Source organism: Hippichthys cyanospilos, chromosome 21 (assembly GCF_059441005.1).
Source record: "Hippichthys cyanospilos isolate Australia breed blue-spotted pipefish chromosome 21, RoL_Hcya_1.0, whole genome shotgun sequence".
In the NCBI taxonomy this organism is placed as follows: Eukaryota; Metazoa; Chordata; class Actinopteri; order Syngnathiformes; family Syngnathidae; genus Hippichthys; species Hippichthys cyanospilos.
The window spans coordinates 8,010,570-8,029,350 of NC_142389.1; the positions used below are offsets into that span (position 1 = coordinate 8,010,570).

Consider the following 18,781-nt stretch of genomic DNA (forward strand, 5'->3'; position numbering starts at 1 on the left):
CTGACAAATATGGCGTCCTTCACCGTATTGATGAAAGCGTATCGCTAAAATGACAACATAGGTAGAGCAATCGCCATTTATTTGTCTATTGGACACATTTCAGTGCCACGATGCAGAAAATCAAGTCTCTAATGGCCCGACAGGTAAGTAATGTGAATCCACATAAAATGACCTTCTTGTCGTTTGTCGCAGACACACTGGAGAACATGCTAGCCTGACAGCTAACGTGGTAATTTGACAGGTGTCAACCGGGGAACCAAATGCACGTTTAGCCAGTGTACTAACTGTCTTGTCATTGACATGTACCTACGTTGTTCGAATAAGCTCATTAGACGAAAATGTCTGTGCGTTAGCGCATATCGGACATTACAATGCGATGGCAATGCATTATTTACCATCCTCACAATACATGAATAACAGCACACACCAAGTCGTCTCTCACATCGTTTAGAGTGAACTTTTTTGTGGTGAGAACCGAACCAGCTCAGACAAAAAATGCAAGATCACGTAGTTGCCAATGTGGACTAAACATTTGTCACTTTGAATTTGTACTCGAAGGCGAGAAACAAGGCATTTTTGAGTCAGATGACATGCCCATTTCCCGTTGCAGAAAATTGCCTGACAATAAAACCATAAAAAATACAAACCATACGTTTAGGTCTCATGTCGACCATGTGCTGAAAAGAAAATAATTTCCGCATGTGCATGCCAGCACCCCTTGCAAAATGAGGAAAAAAGGCTATTTTTATAATCTTTTGACATTTACTGTGGCTAATAAATACAGTTTAAAATATTTTTAAGTACGTGTTTGTCATTCAAAAATATTTACAGTTCTCTTCATTGTCATCTATATGACCCCGCGTGAAGTGACATGCCCTTAACATTTTCACTGAATTCAGATTCAGATATACACACTGTGTGCAATGGAGTCCCCAGAAATTCCAAAACTTACTTAATTGATTCAAGTTCAAAACTGCAAAAATATGTCATGAGCGTTTGGATTAATTCACAAAGTTGATTTAAAAAAATCTAATCGTGTTCGTTTCTATAGGGTCTAAAAAGCCCTCAGGAGAGCATGACGGACCTCAGCCCTGTGGAGAACCTGAGGATCCCAAGCAAGGTAAATTCAACCAGTCTTTCTGAGTTTGATATCATTGGGACTGCCTTTAACCTTTACCTTTAACAAAACTGAGAGTGTTGAGCACTTCTGGGTTATTCGTGTCATTTCATCAATTTTATGAAAAATTTCCGACTTCACCATCAGAAAATCTTCAACGAAGATAGTTATTGATAGGAAAAATCCAAAATATTAGGTCTATCTTGCCAATAGTTTACTCAAAAAAAAAAAACAATTGAATGACAGTTTAAGGTGTTTTTTTCTCTATCATTTGGTTTGTCGAAATCGCAAATTTAAAGGGTGGCTGAGCTCCTAGTTTTAGAAGACTTCTATCACTTCTGCCTCTACATCTCATGCCATTTAAACAAACCCATAAATATGTTTTCGTTTGGATGATTAGTTTCACAGATATTGAGTCTCAAATTTTTTTTAAGAGTATGGGAACACAGTCATGCATGATTGCATGCGGTGACTCAGCACATTGCTACCTTATAACGTTGATTAGTGCACATTTTAGATGGGAACACTCCCCCTCTGATCAGAACAGTGATTTTTGATTTTTAACTCAATGATCAGCTTGAAAATTCTGATCGTTTAAAGACAAGATATTGTATCTTTGGGATACAAATCGTACACCGCTCATCTCCCATTTATTACAACTTGATGCCTGATACAAATGTTATCCTTTTTACATTGTAACTTTTTTCCCCTCCCAAATATAATTCTTATAACATTAATTTTTTCTGCAATTTTATGACTTAGATTTAACCTCATGACCCCCCCCCCCCCCCCCCACACACACACACATTACAACTTGTTACTTCATTATGGCTGTGGGTGGAACATGACAGCAGAGGATGCTCGTTGGTCGACCATATGCTTGCATCCTGCCTTTTATTTTTCATTAACCTCACCGTTTGGCAACATTTATGTATCACATGTCATGATTCAAAGCATTGGCTTCCAACAGAAGTTGAGAGCTACATCTGCCTCACTGATGGTTGATGAATGATGCTGCATCACCCTTGTAGATTATGACTTGCAAGTTTAACCTGGAACGAGAGCGTTCTATAAGAAAATGAGCTTGCGTCTCCCTCTCATGGGAGGAGGCTTGAATCAGACAAAAAAAAGCTGCAGTTACTTTTTAGGTCAGTAGGGGTCCTCATTGCTCTAGTCACTACATGGTCGAAGGCCTTCCCGTCATCTTCCTTATTTTTATTCCTTTGACATGCATCTCCCCCGCATAACTCATCCGATTCACTTCATCCTGATTTCAAAATATTAAAAAACTCACGCCGTGAGGGCTGTATTTTTCTCATTCACCCCCAAATTACCCATTATTACCAATCTGACCGAGTTTCCCTCAGTGGATTGTTTATCATTCAGTTAAATAACATTTACAACATTTATCTCATTTAACTCATTCATTTTATCCATCCATCAATCCATCCATTTTCTGGAGTCGCTTATCCTCACTGAGGTCGCATGCTTGCTGGTGCCTATCCCAGCGGGCTTCGGGCAGTAGGTGAGGGGACACCCTGAACTGGTTGCCAGCCAATCGCAGGGCACACAGAGACCAACAATCATTCACACACCCAATCACAGCCTAAGGACAATTTTAGATGTCCAATACACCTGCCATGCATGTTTTTAGAGTTTGGGAGCAAGCCGTAGTGCTCGGACAGATCCCATGCGGGCTAGAGGAGAACATGCAAACTCCACACACAAAGGCGAGAGCGAGGCACATTTGAACTTGGGACTCTGAACTGTGAGGCAGACGTGCTAATCACTCTTCCACCGAGCCACATTTATTGAATTTAACTAATTCAGTTAATTTTAAACCTGTCAAAAATTCCCACTGATAAAAAAAAGCACTAATACCATGACATAACATGCCCCATTTATTCCCAATAGTAGTTTCAATAAATCAAATTGAAATGATCAAATTGTAGTTTACCAGAAAGTCACTAAAGTTCCCACCCAAAAACAATTATTCTCAGTAATACAATCAGCAAAACAAATTTATGTAAATAGTGTGGCAGTATGTTTTGTTTTGGTTTTGAATTTCTTTTAAAATCATAGCCATTGCAAATCTTAACAAATCAACTATACAGAGTGGACGTTTTATTTAATATTGAACTATTTAATGTTTAAATTGTGTAGTGTCTTTTTTTATGTATATTTTACATTTTTATATAATGCAATGTTATGGAAGAGCCTAACTAGGGACCAGAGTCGAGAATTAACATTCACTGTAACCTGTACACATATCATATCAGCTGCAAGCCTATAAGCTGTAACTATATGTCTGACTGCATTTACTCTCGTCAATAAAGATTCATTCATATATATCATTTTCAAAGTTAGTTAAGTTTAAAGAGACTATCAAACTTTTAATCATGAAATGCACATTACCTTGTGTATTGAATGTGCCATATACAGGGCTGCATATCATTTTTTTCATGGGTTACTCACATGAGTACCAGGACATAGGGTTTGATATGCTTTATTAAAATGCCTTCCTCAATGTCATTCTCAGTGTCACTCCCACAGTAAGCGCACAGTCTGTATGCACAGAATAAAGCATGACTGAAATTTTTCCACCCTGTATCAAACACACCAGTTTTTTTTCTGGTGTTGGTGAAAGAAATAAGTGTGAGGGGGTCAGAGGGGCCATGTTTGTGCGCACGCCACAAGAGCGATTTTCTGTGTTGATTGAGAGATCCGAAGTAGTTAAAACAAAGTTGTGTTGGAGTGTGTATTATTAAAAATAGTCCCGTTTTACTGCAATAAATATTCCTTGATTACTTGAAATGACATCGGCTTTAAATATTGGTTCCCGGCCTCCGATAATTGGTATGAGCCCTAAAACAATAATAAATCGGTGGAGCTCTAAAGAGAATTTCCCATCTTTGAAATAATAAGACCAGCTTGCTCAGGTAACGTCCATGTGTCTCACAGGATTTTCCACGAAGCCCTGATTGTTTCGTAACTCATTTGTTTCAGTCCTCGTGGTCGTCAAGGTCCGTTTTTATCCTGTTTCTGATTGTCAACGTTCGGGAAGCACTCGAGACTTTGATATTCTCTTTGATTCTTTGATAGTGTCTCTTCAGTGTCCTGCAATTTGAATGCAAATAGATTTGTAATTTCCGCAAAAAATAAAGAGACGTGAATGCCATTGATTTACACAGAGGATAAGAGGGGTTGGTTTTTCTGCCTCGTTCAAAGTGAAATTTGATCAAAGCTTCATCTCACGTGCGCACAAAATATCCTCCCACTGACTCATTCAGTTTGAGAGTTTTGAGTGTGGAAGTTTTGCCCGTGATGGCAACTCCAAGTGTGGCCGATGACCATGGAGGCGGGGACAGAAGACATCTTTTTTGTTTTGCTCATCCATCTTTTTTCTTGTCTCTACACTAGAACTTCCACCAGCAATGAGTCATCACCAACCCCCGCCGCCCCCTCTCACTTTCTCTCCCGTTTGAGTTGATTTCCCACCTACCCTTCTTATGGCGGACTGTGATCTCCTGTGCCTTCACCCCTCGTTTCCAATCTCAACGCATTCGCCCACACATTTCCCTTGGGGGTTCCTGCTCTCTTCACCCGAGTCAAATTGCGTGCAGTGCTTCATTCACACACTTCCCATCATTCAATCACGTTTTGTGAATGCTCTTATACGGTACCATATACGGCAAATATACAATACTCAGCCTTTCTTACTCAGCAGAATTGTCTCACATATTTGAGATGTGACACACACACACACACACACACACACACCTGGATGCAGGGCACATGGATGACACACATGGCTTCCTCTCTCCAAACTTGAGACTGATAGCAGTGGGGGAAATATTTGGTGCTTGGTGGGTGTGTAACCAAGTTCACTTGATCAGACTTATCTTATGAGGCGTATATCATAGGAGCTCAAATGCGAACGATGGGGATGAACGATGAATCGAATTTGAATTTACACAATGTAGCGTGAGGTTTCAAATCGCAAAAGCTGCAATTTGGGCAAGAATCAAACTATTCTTTGCGGTTTGTTGGCTTTATTTTATAAATAAATAAGTGTGTGTATTGTAATGTATTATATATGTGTATTTGTACAGTATCTTTTTATTTTTCAAAAAAATAAATCAATAATGCACAATATGCAACTCAAAACGTTATTCAGGAAAGATATGCTTCAAGACAATTCAATAAAGATACCGATACTCTTCCTTTTACTGAAAATGAACATTAGCTCCACAAATCGGTTATCAGTCTCCTTGATTGCTAGTAATTGCTTAAAAAAATGTAAAAAAAATATTTAGTAAGTTAGCAACTCTTAGAGAGCTTAGAAAAACTGTCTCATGTAAATTTATGGTTCATTTGCCTTGATTTGTTGTGTTTATTGTAGTACAGATTTATTTATTGCTTATAATCGCTTATTAATCGCAGTCGCAATATTGAGGAAAGATTAAATAGGACATTAATTGTATAAGTGCCTATGCATTGGCATATTTATCCTTTAGTTCCACATCAAACCTTGCCAAGTCTATTTTTAGTTGCAACAGATTTGAATGTGCTGATGCTTCAATGTATCGATTCTACACATAAAAGAAGTCACAGTCAGCATTACCTTCGGGTACATGAGATGTTTTATTTATATGTTCACTCAAATGCAGTATATGTGTAACTGTATATAAAGCTTTATAAATTCAAATGCGGCTGTTTTTGTTTTTGTTATTCATTTCATCAGTTTCACCTTTAGTAAGCTGACATTTTTGGCTTTTGGAGACAGTTGTGTGATTGATTGCCAGGGGCACAGATATGCAGAGACTTTAGAGGATGAATCCAAATTATTTGGAAAATAACTTGACCTCTCCCTTGAGTGCCAAGTCATATTTTTGAGCTTGTTTTCAAATGTAGTACATTTTAGCTTGAATTGAACAACTCTTATGTGAAGTTAGTTGGATCATCTAAAACTGATTCTCTCATAGGGGTATGTGAGATAGAGCTAAAATGAGTCCAAGAGTAAAATGCATTAAGAATTGTGGCTGTGATTGGACTGACATATATATTTTTTTTTTGGTGTGAAGAGAGACACAAGCTGTGGACTCTCATTAGTTTGGCATTAATGGTGGGTTAATATTTTATGTGCACTTTTTTTTTTTGGTCCGGTAGCTGAATACCAAAGATACTCAAAAGCTCCTGCTCTAACATGATATCAGCAACTCTAACATATTGCTTTATAATGTTGTGACAGGAAGAGTACGTCTTCCTTTTCAAATTAAGAGCAAATGAATGGGAACAAGAAACAATCTATATCTAATTACTATGACTCCTTTGCAAAACGTTGCTTGCCTTCGATTTTTAAATTTTTACACACAGTTATTAGTGTTGCAATTGTCCGGCAGATGAGCCAGAAATGAAACAGATGATGTTACACAATGTGTCTTCTGTGGTTGCGAATAAAATACACCTAGCTGTAATACTACAGTTGTAGATTAAAAGTTTATTAAATCAGACGTAGATGTCACAGCACTTTGTCTTTTTTTCGTCCAAAAATAGCCTGCGCTGGTGAAGGGCTACTTGGCTGACAAAGAAGTTGATTTAAAACATAATGTTGCTTTATATCTGATTAAAAAAAATAGGCTGTTCCAGGTGATAGTGACCTTTGTTTACACTGCAAGCAATTACGAATCAACTTTGCCTTGTTTTAAAAATGCAGACTCAAACATTTCATCACATTTTGTTATTGACCTTCGACCATATACCTGATAATTAACGCCAGCGAGTAAGGGTTCAAATCTGAAAGATTTTGCAGTAATAAGCCCTGGCGGATGCTCAGCATGTTAATCAATAACACTCTTGCGGTTCTCACAGATGCTCTGAAGGGAGCGAAACTCCTTTGGTATTTTTTTCCAGTCATTCATTTCCTCTCTTTGTTCCTCCCAACTCCTACCGATATCCCCCATGAGAGCAGTCCAATGAAATAACATGTAATCTTCTCTCAAACCACATTCTTATTCCTTCTCGTTTTTTTCTCACTGCCCATTGTTATCCATCTGATTTTCATTCAATCGCTTTCTCACTTTGCCTGTTAAAACTCTGACGTTATCTGCTTTATTCCTATAATGGTATACATATTGTTTTGAGAAATATTTGGGACGCACGGAAATAAAAATGGTTGGTTGAAACCAAAAATGTGAATCGCTTGGCAAAGACCTGAAAACTGAAACTGAAAAAAAAAATGTTTTTTTTTTTTCACATTCCGCCTTCTAGAAGAGATTGTAACATCACACGCAGCGCCTTGCACAAGTACGTTAATGATTCGTGAAAATGAAATAATGAAATAGTAGCATACTATGACTGAATATTATTCTTGTTCAGTGTTTTAACACCTATTTACATTTAACTATTTTTTAATGTGCTTCAGTAGAAAAAAACAAAAACAACAAACTGGTGGATAATTTTATAATAATCATCTACAACAAAGGTAGTTTTATTCTTTATTTTGATTCATTGACACACCACTAAAAAGAAAGACAGAAGCCTAGTATTATAAGTATTATAATAATAAGTGACTAGATGGACCATTTATTTTAATTAAGCACCCCAATCGTTTTTCTTGATACAGTATATGCCAGCTATTACAGATTTAAACCCACATTGACACATTTGCTATTATTAACATGTAATTCGATGTTGTGCTTTGTTTCTGTCTGAGTTTGAAATGTCCAACTGCATTTGAATGCACCACACTCATAGTTTCCAACCTACGCTAATGCTCGAGCCTTGTGCCGTATTATACAATGACGTAATTGATTTTTTTTTTTTTATTTAATGGCAGTATTTTGGTATTGGAGGCCCAATGACTTAAGCTAGGAGCTCCGCTAGCACAATTACCAATGAGTACAGCTATTGCATTGACGCCCATGTATTTATTGATTATTTGGTGTGTTTATCTTGACGTTGGCCTTCCCAACGTGACGTGAAGTTGTTCGTCTTTCTTTATAGATCTGTTTTTTGGCTTGCGTGTAGTCCCAGGAAAGGAGTTGAAGATCGACACTGACCTGCCTGTCTGGTCATTTGAAATTCAGACACATGCTTGCTGGTTTTTGCGTCATCACAACATCTGTTTTTGGATGTATTACTTCAGTTTTAATTGTCTTTCAGCTGAAAGTCAAAAATGCATTTTTTTTTGCCATTTTGAGTCAAAAGTATGGCTGAAAAATTGGCGCAGTTAATTTTTGCAATGTTTTGTTAACTGGCCTTATTAATTGTCACATTTATAGTTATGATTGTATGTTCCTTAGTGCTGTAACTCTCAAAAAACTAAAAATATTCTCCGGATGTTTCAGGAGGAGTTGCGGGAGCTCAGAGAACAGCCCATTGACCCTCAGGCCGAGCAGGAGATCATCGACAGCATCGAGGAGATCTACTTCTCCAACGACTCTTTTGATATGGTGCAGCATGAACTGGAGGTTGTGAAAAAAAAAAAAAAATAAATAAATAAAAAAGTCTCTTTTTGTGAGCTTGACTAACTGAATGAATAACAACTCACTCTTCTATAAAATTGATGACTGCCACACAATTTCCACTCCCCTCTCCTCGATATGGCAGTAATTCCATCAAGGCCACCGCGTGCGATAGCAATACTGTATTTGGGACACTTGTGAAAGTCTGATGGTTTCCCGCGCTTCCTGGTTTCTCATCTGAGCTGCTGCCACTTCCTCTTCTCAATCCATTGACATCCAGACTGATGGATTGTATCCACTGAACAGAAGGAGGGTGTGAAATCTCATTAGATTTATCTTGGTCTCACCACACCACCTGAAATGAGACTCTCAATCAAGGGGAAAGTAATTACCTATCATCCTTTGGGGCATGGAATTGTAATATCTTCTTTACCCAGCTGAGTTTGTTTACTGTTTACTAAATAATGTCCTCTGCCTTCTTGGCCTATCCTAAATATGATCTCATGAAGTGTATAAATTGAGCTAATTATTTACGTTTCATTGAATACAAGAGCAAGTCAGATCAGCGAGACAATCTTGAACTCAGCTGAATGCTTCATGAGATATATTTTAAATTAAGATACTTAGCAGTAAAAACCTCCTCTGCTCCCAAGTGCCAAGACGTCGTGTCTCTCCCTGTTTAGAACTTTTTCTAATGAGGAACTGTTTTGAAGCTGCGTCTCAGTCTGTGAGTGGCCGCATTGCAAACTAACTTTTGTTGTTGTTGTTGTGTTTGTTTAGAAACTCCCAATCGAGTTGAACCTACTGGAGTTGGAAGAATATCGAGACAGACTGAAGAGACAACAGGCAGCTGTAAGTCAGACGCACACACACAAGAGATGAGCAGTGGAGGCTGAGAAACTGAAATGGAAATAATCAACTTTACAGTTTAACTCTTTTAAAAAGAGGCTGCGCCAGCTAATTTCAAGCATTCCGACTTACCATAGTTTATTTTTTATTTTTATTTTTAAATACATTTCTCCCAGGCGTTTTTGTCAGCCATTCCCTAAAACAAACAAAAAAGGCCATTTGAGTTTGATGGCTCCTCCTTGGTACTGTTACGTCAATGGCACTCAACCACAAAGTGTTAAAATGTTAACAATACAACACAATTGTCACTATAGCAATACATGCAAATAGAAAGCCCTCACTAATCTAAACATTGCAAGTTTACTTGTTTTCATCCATCTCGGGAGCACAGTTGCTTAAGGCCACTCATGGCTCATCTTTTTTCTGAGTTGTGACATGTGATATTCATAAGCTGAATTGTGAATGGTCGTTACCATAGACCTGAGCATGCTGTCAGTTGACAGCAATTGGCAAAATGACCGTCCTTGTAATGATTTAAAAACAAATGATTTTGACTGCTTAATTGTAATTCCAAAAACACAATACTCAGCAAAATACCGTGTAGGGGCACACAGAACATATTGTTTACAACACTGACTCTTATTTCTGGCCTGTCTGATGGAAAAATGCATCACTAATGACAATGTGCATCTATAGAAAACTTAACAAAATAAATACAAGCAGCACTTTGCCAAGGAGTGACTATAACATAATTTGGCAATAAATTGCTTCATGTTACAAGTAATTTGCTCCTAATCCGAAAAGAAAAATGTACTGTTTCTGTCACACCATTAAAAAGCACTGAAGTGATGTCAAGTACGTCTATTTGAGAACCACTGATTTCTTTTAAAGAAAACGTTTTACTTGGTTTGCCCTTTTAGGTTTGATCTGTTTATTTTTTCAGATTTGTGATAATTTTCGAAAAAGACTTTTTGTTCAGCAGCTCATTCTTCTTTATCAAGTTTCCCCTTTTGAACCTTGTAGATGTGACATTATATGTCAGGTAGCGGATAAATTAAGAAACACTTTGACTTTCTGTGGCTAGTGGCGTGGTAAATACTTGGAGTACATCTTTCAGCTCTACTCTTATATCATGGTTAGCTTCCAGACACCTCAAGGGAAAAGCCATGGCAACTGTTCTAGTGACCGCCAAAACACTGCAGCTGTATATTCAATTGCATCTTCAACAGTTAGCCAGTTCAGTGTCTTGTGACATGAAAAAAAAGGAAACAAAAATATATGTATGTATATATATATATTAGAAAATGGAAGGACAGGGCAAAAAAAAAAGTTATAAAACCTCAAGCAGTTTTTTCGTCTCGGTCTGTAGGGCTCTGAAGTTTAGTAAACAATAGAATGACTAAGGCTCGTGTTTAAGTATTTTGTGTGTTTCTTTTTGTTACACAAAGCATCAAGAGGAAAATAAGAAAATTCCTCATGGGATTAGTTAAAAAAAAAAAAAGCAAGCCTCTTCTTGGGAGCTTGAGTATGGTAATGAATTGCTTAAATTGGATGTTCATGCCAGGTGACGTGCAGCGTGCTTCTGGAAACACCCCAGTAAACAGATTGAAAGTTAATGTACTGGTTGGGTGCAAACCTAAAGTCAAAGAAATATCCTTCTATCACCAGATGGGCTTGGATTTACATGCAATTTTTTTTATATGCAATCTGAGAGCTAGGAGCTGATGTTTTTTTTTTAAGCAAGATTTTATCAGCAAGCAAATCATCAAATGATTACTCTTGAGCGGTGGTTCTCAAATGGGGATATATGAAGACACTTCAGGGTATATATGAGATTTTAACATATGGTAGTTTATGCAGGGATCAGCAAAACTAGATTAATGCTTTTGGATGCGGTGACAGTAACAGTACAGGAACAGGAACAGTATGTATCAAATTAAGAACAAATGAATAGAAACATGAAAAAAAATCTTACTAATTTATTACACTTACTTATATGGATGCATTTTCATTAATTAAACAATTTTCTGGCAGACAAGCAAAAAAAAAAAAAGCTGGCATGATTTATTTTCTAGATTTGCTGGATAAAATACAACTAGAGATATCATTACAAAAGTATTTCTAAATTTAATGTATCAGACATGGTTCACACATTACGTTGCTTTTGTTTTCTATCCAAAAAAATGCTTTGTCCTTAATACTCGGCTGCAAAATATTTCATCATTAAAAAAAAAAGTGTTGAGACCCATTGCTTTAGAGCAGCCAGATAAGAGAGTTATTGCAAGATGGTGTCATAAACGTGAGCAATATGTGATACGCTTCATCTCACCATCGCAGATATCCCTCTGCCAAGAATAAAAAGACCATCTCGAGTCGTGGGTGGTTTATGTGTGTACATTTACAGTGTACACAACCAGACTCACTGGGCACACACCTCATTACATCCGAGTAGTCGGTGTGTGAAATGAAGCTTATCCCTGTGCAGAAGCGATGATGGTGCTTTAATGCGCTCGCCACGGGGTTGTCCTGTGACTGGCTTCCCTTTTGTCAGAACCGAGATGCAATTATTTCTGGTTCGTAATGGGATGACAGCCAGATGCATAACCTGTATGTATTACCTCCTTGGCTGAATCCTCTTTGCCTTGGTCGAGTAGACATTTTGTATCATTTTGGGGAAAAAACGTCTGCCTTGTCTGTCCGCCACAGCATCTGAGCTTAATTGGCATCTCTGACTCACTCCCGGCAGAGGTTCATCGCCTAGCTAATTGCCTTGGCGCACTGTGAGACCTCAGGCGCTGTGAAAACTGGCATTATCCGAAGATGCACTTTGACTTTCACCTCAGAAGCGGTAGCTGAACTAATACCAGAGGAGGCCATGTTAATAACGTGGTGGAAAAGCTGGTGTTCTTCTCATGTTGCTGAAAAATTCGTGAGGCTTTCATACCTTTACACGAACCCCACGTCTTTGCTGAAAGTCTCCTTGGTAAAGGACCTTATATTTAGTGTGCATGTGGTTCAGTTAGGGGCAGTGAAGTGGCTTAACACCAAATGTACAATTTAAGGGAGCATAAACCTCATTATATGAAACGAGTGTGAACCACTGAATCAGTAAATTACACCACTGCTTCAAAATGCATGCAGCTTATGTACTCGCTGGGCTCACTTTATTAAAATGAGCTCCTATGTTGGGCACTCCAGTCTTCTTCATTTCAAAAACATGCATGGTATATGTACAGGACACTTTAAATTGTCGTTAGGTGTGATTGGGAGGGGGAGTAGTTGTTTATCCCTGCGATTGGCCGGCAACCAGTTCAGGGTCTCCCCCGCCTACTGCCCGAAAATGGTTGGGATAGGCACTGGCAAGCTAGCGACCCTAGTGAGGATAAACGGCTGAAGAAAATGTATAGATAAAGGTTTATTTGCCTGCCAAGTTTGAAGAGGATCTGTAATGTGTTGATTATATTTACATATGCCGTTGTTTCACTACTTGCTAGCGGCTGCCTGAAAAGCATGTTTGGCTTAGCGATGGTGTGTTATACTTGCTGTGCTTCAGTGATAAGATTGCCTTGGTTTTATCTAATGCAGTGATTCTTAACCTTGCTGGAGCCACTGAACCTCAACGGTTTCTTATTAAAATTCACTGACCCCTTCTTTAGTGAAAAATAAAATCTGACTTTTGTCAAATTCAAATTAGAATTTTTTTATTTCAAAAGTATGTGTTCGATGCACAAAATGAACTGTACTGAAGTTCCAAACTGAAAGTAACATATTATCCTGCCCAAGTGGGGTGGCATGTAGGAACATTTTCTCTTTCATCACAGTGATTCTTATCTCTGCTCTCTTTCTCTATAGGTTTCAAAAAAGGTTGCTGATCTCATTCTGGAGAAACAGCCTGCTTATGTCAAGGTAAAAAAGAAAAATATTGCCATTGAACAGCTGCTTTTTGTTGTTCTTAATCGAATTAACCACACCGAAATTCGTTCTTTTATGACTTACGCTTATGTTTTTTTGAATTCTGAATTGATCATTGAAATTGTTGTTATACTGCAGTTAATGTGCAGGTTGACCTTGTGAAAATGGAACAGTTGGAACGATTGAAGAGGCGTTTGAAGCTTGATTTTATTCAAAATATCCCCCTGAATGAAATTAAAACTTAATCCCAGAAAAGCCCTTCTTTGCTATCTATTCGATGATGTTGCAACAACGTGAAATGTGTGTAAAAGATTTCATGTCTGCTTGAGAGGAAGATAATTTGTTAAAATAAGTCTGTTTTGGTGACGTCTTCATCATCTCCTCTCAGCTTAAGCGTTCTGCAGCAAGAGCGATATTTTGTATTGAAAAGTCATGACCTGGGAGTAATTAAGCAACCCAGCACCCACATGAAAAATCTGATTATTATTGATGAATTTAGTAAGCTTGACCATGCTTATCCACTATATACATATCCTGGGTGCATGTGTTTCAATGTGCACCATTTATGGTGCCATCACTTCATTCAGTGTAAATCTGCATGTTTTTTGTGTTTTATATCCTTAAAATGATCAAATAAACTAGTTCCATCACTAATCTTCATGATTAGCATTTGGTCCTGGAAATCTGTGGCAGATTGCATGAATGCAATCTGGTGACTGCTGTTGTTAAGCCATCTGAAGGTCAGTCTGTGAATAGTAAACTGGTCATTATTTCTGTGACCCTCCCGGTGACTCTGCCTCATCCAAATGACAGCGAGAGTTATTAGCCGGGGCAATTGCCTCCACCCATCTCAACCCACATACACAAGTTAGTCCCCGATATGCCCTCTGGAGTTCAAAGGCCACTTTCCATGTCCTCGTACACTAATGTCAGAATGAATCAAAAGAGCGATTACATTTTTCTATGATTTACTATGATAATGATTTATCAGCATTAAGGGACACCTAGATGAATGACAAACTCAATTCGTATCTGTGCTCATATTGCTGTATTTTTTCTGCCTCCGCCACCTTTAAGTCTCCTTATCTGCACTGTGTGATCGTTTTTACGATGTAAACAGAAATGCATATTACTGCGAAACAGGCAGCCCCCGGCCACAATACTTCCTCTCGCCAGTCCTCGCGTGCAGTGTATCGCCCCTCAGTGGAAACATAATTTGTACAGACATATAAACCCGTAGCTTGGAGCTTAAGATGATGGTCTGGTAAGCATCTAATGTGATTCATAGCAATCGAGGGAGTAGCCCTCTGCCGGAGCTTGCGTCTGATCACTGTTGACACCCGCCAGCTACAAATGGCCTCCTCTTGCACTCGGAAAGGACGGAAGGTTACATGAAGGCCAGAGCTATTGTCATTCATCTGCTTCCAGCGGTTGACTTTCATGGGTGTAATTTTAAGGTGCCTGTCATTACTTGACCCTCTTCTGTTTGCTTACCTTTGCATTTGTAAGGTATTTCAAGGTGATATGATTGAAAAGTACGCCTGACATTTAATCTGTGAGAATAGGAAGGACATTGTGAAACACAGTTAAATTGCAGAGGCTCAATATTTCTGGGACAGTTTGTAAGGACCGATGAAATTAAGAACAAAGTGTGGAAAAAGAAAGAATCATCTCATTATCTCCGTTAGGAACAGTATAACTGTGATCAAAAATATTCAAGTTTCACGGTCCTGAGGTTAGAGCTCTAAAATGGTCAGTACCACACAAAACACCCTCTTAAATTTCATTTTTTTTATTATGGAGAATTTCCAAGTATTCTCAAGTAAATTAGTTGCTCACATAATAGCTTTGCACGTCCGGGTATTTTTGCAATCAACTATGGATGAGGCATTAACACCTAAATTGACTGTTTTATCTTTAAATGTTTACGTAATGAACGTTTTCCCCCCAAGTGAACATGCTTTGGAAATACCATGGTAAATACAAAAAGTAAATGATGTGGATTATCCAATGTGATGTGGATGACGCCTGATGAACTGGCTGTTTGCATGTGTTGTAAGTGTAACAACACTGCCATCCAATGGTCACAATTATCACTACAGTGCTCAATTGGCTTAATATAAAATAGGCACTAGTCAAGGGTATCAGCTACCCCCCATAAAAAAAGTACAGTACTGTATTTGACAAGAATTTAGTATTTATTATTTTTATTACTATTTTTACAAATGAGAATTCTCGTCAATGGCTCTGAAAGAGTTAATGTGTAGTATTTATATAAAGTATTTATTCCTAGAAACTTGCAACACTTTCTGATGTACATTCAGTTTCCTCAGGTCTGAGCTGTCTTTTATGTTTTTGGATTATTCAACTTTTGAACCGCATTTTCTTGGTCGAAATTCGAAACATTTGATGAGCTCTGTTGATGCACCGTTACTGCTCCCTTCAACTCTGCTTAGAATTGGCTTTGTATTCCAAGATGTAATACATTTCCACGGTGGAGTTTTAACCAGGTTGCTAAACACAATCAAAAAGGAATGGACTGGGGCAAGGACTCAATTATGTTTCCACTGAAAACACATTCATTAGAGTTAGCCGTGCGCCTTTCATTCTGCTCCCCAGTTGCCGCATTCAGAGAGGTATTTTTTTTCCCAACCTTGGTGATCAGACCTGCCAATTACAATTGAGGTCTCAAGGAGATTGTAAACTGACAGGAAATAGATGTCAGGAAATAGATGCCTAATATCAGCTAACCATGTTTGCTTGTGGATTCGTAAGAAATATCAACTCTAGGGATCTGCGCACTTTGTATCGTAAATGCCATTCATCTTTGTTTCATTGCCTTTCTTTGACAATGAAGCAGGCTTAAGGCATGACCCAAACAGCGGCATCATTATAATGTAGAGGCACAGTTAGTAAAAGGAGCCGGTGCATAGTCAATGTGTTGGAGGGTCACAGTGAAGACCTCGGATGAATATATGAATAACGAGGCATGGAGAGCAAAAAAAAAAAACTATCTAGTGACACTAAACATTTTCTTTTTGCTTGACCTTTACTTGCCATTCCTGCTTTTCCAGTGCCTGTTTGTGGAGTATATATATAATTTCTTGTTTAGTTCTTTGGGTTTTATACCACACTAGTCAATTTTCATACTTAAATATTTATTCATTGCGTTAGTCAGAGGAGCTACAAAAATAGGACGTGCGCCAACATGAGTGAGCGATTTACATATTAATTCACAATTTATAACAATGAAAGTTCTTCCCTCTGATGGCTTGTAAGCTGTTGTGATGTTTTTTTTTTTTGTTTTTTTTGCATTGATAGGTCTCTTTATTAATGCAATCCAAATTGAGAATTATTTCTCCCATCACACATTTTGTCATAAACATGTTGTCAACAGATTTATAGCTACGGTACCTAGAATACTAAAACAAGACGAGTACATGCTGCGGCTACAGCACAATTTGTCCCAAGGTTTTTTTATTTATTTATTTTTTTTATTTTTTTATTTCACCTTTTTCCTTTTCTCTTCAGCAGTCTTTATAATGGCATGAAAATCTGAAACCAAAAAATAAAGTGCTCATTTGGCCTTGCATCACATGAAAATTCATTCAAGAATGAAAGTGCAATATTTCTTTACTTTTCTGTGTGTTTTTCCTCTGAGCTATGGCTTGGTTATTCACATGCTTTCAAATGTCTAATTTCATGAGACATTCACAGCTGGAGCCATCTCTTCCTAATGTGTGCTTACATTGCAGCTGATGCGTTTGCAGTTCAGAGTTGAAGAAGCGATTTGTTTGATAAATGGCTGCATCGGAGAAATCAATCTTTGCCTCGGGCTCCTTTTTAACACTTAAGAGAAATTTAAGTGTGAAGTGCTTCGGTTTATGTTCGCAGGAACTGGAGAGAGTGACGGCGTTACAGACCAACCTGCAGTTGGCCGCTGTCATTTGCACAAATGCAAGAAGGTAATGGTGTGCTTTGTATGCTTGACAGCATTTCATCTTCATATTCCTCATGCCTTTTATGTACTAACACACTCTTGTTTGCGACTTTATCACTTCCAATTGATTCCCAAATCTTAAGATAATTCTTTTTTGACCCCATGCGTTAAAGCAGCACAAAGCAGACTATTACTTAAATTAATGGAATTGAATAGGAAATTAAAAAAAACAACTGTTATAGGCAATTCCTGTTTTGCTCCAGGGTGGAATAATGAAAAACAGCCCTTTGTCCCGGATACTATGTTCTTGTACGGTAAAAAATAGATGGTAATCACAGAGTATGTTATGTTTTTTGTTGTTGTTTGTTTTGTTAAAGAAGATGGCATTCACTTTGTTAGCACACAATCAGCCTCGTAATCAAAGATCTTTGGCTTTGAAATGTAATGTTGTTCAGGGCCAAAATCCTGTCTGATATGCAAATATAGACAGGGTCGTTATATCTAAATATAATTGGTACTTTTTAAACCTTTGAGAAACGGGTTTTATACCATATCTACCCTGTTTCTTTTTTAAAAATCATTCTTCAGAATTGGCTCGTAGTCTTGCTGGATTGACAAAAGTACATCAATGGCATTCTCACTCTGTATTTTTATGGTTTGAGTGTTTTATAATTTGCTCTGCTTAGACAACTGAGTGTGTCCAAGGAAGGATTCACAGAAGCAAGCTTGGGCTTATTAGCCAATCAGAGAAGGCGGCAGCTCCTAACAGGCCTGCTCAAGTCTCTTCGGACCATCAAAACGCTGGTAAAGTATATATACTGTATTCACTATCATAAAGCTGTACAACTTTGAATTGGCACTAAAACTGGAGTGTCCTTTTAATACTCAATACAGTCTTTCCAATCTGCAAGAAGTAAATAGTTTCTTGTTTTTACTTTGTTAAGGAGAAAAAAAGAGAGGTAAATCTGCTTATCATTCTGAGTGACTTTCTTTAAACCTCCATGCTTTTGGAATTTGTTCTTAGACTGCAATAAATCTGTTTTTATTACGCTGTATATTTATAATCTACATGAGCTTAAATGTAGGATTTTTCAGAAGCTTGCATTTTTTTGAAGTTGAGTATGTTATAGACTTGTTGTTGACCTCTAAGGTTGCTCTCCAGAAGAACAAAACAATATCATAACAAATACTGGTGGTGTTGGCCTTTCCTTCACAGCAAAGAACTGATGTACGACTCAGCGAAATGCTTGAGGTATTGTATAGCCCCCCCCTGCACACATTGACACACATGCTGATGACTCACTTGAAAGGTCAAATATCATTATAGATTCTGCAGCCAAAGCTGAACTCATTCATACAAGCACTTGTCCCTCTTACAAATGCTTCTCTTTTATGAAGATCTGCTGGAGCAAACAAATCAATATGACTGACGTTCAATTGAATGTCTTGTTACCGAAATAGTAGCTAACATCCATCTTAAAGAACATAGTGAATGAA

The 18,781-nt window shown here is 37.9% G+C and overlaps 1 protein-coding gene across 2 annotated transcripts in view; it reads left to right on the top strand.

Annotated features, from left to right (window-relative positions):
• Positions 1 to 18,781, top strand: part of vps50 (VPS50 EARP/GARPII complex subunit) — a 71,120-nt gene continuing 52,339 nt past the window's right edge. For both annotated transcript variants that reach the window (XM_088405602.1, XM_088405603.1), the window contains exons 1-8: positions 1 to 143; positions 1,052 to 1,120; positions 8,467 to 8,589; positions 9,364 to 9,435; positions 13,285 to 13,338; positions 17,239 to 17,309; positions 17,971 to 18,088; positions 18,501 to 18,536. In XM_088405602.1, the coding sequence (XP_088261728.1) occupies positions 111 to 143; positions 1,052 to 1,120; positions 8,467 to 8,589; positions 9,364 to 9,435; positions 13,285 to 13,338; positions 17,239 to 17,309; positions 17,971 to 18,088; positions 18,501 to 18,536 (576 nt within the window). In that variant the 5' untranslated portion in view covers positions 1 to 110. The remainder of the gene's footprint in view (positions 144 to 1,051; positions 1,121 to 8,466; positions 8,590 to 9,363; positions 9,436 to 13,284; positions 13,339 to 17,238; positions 17,310 to 17,970; positions 18,089 to 18,500; positions 18,537 to 18,781) is intronic.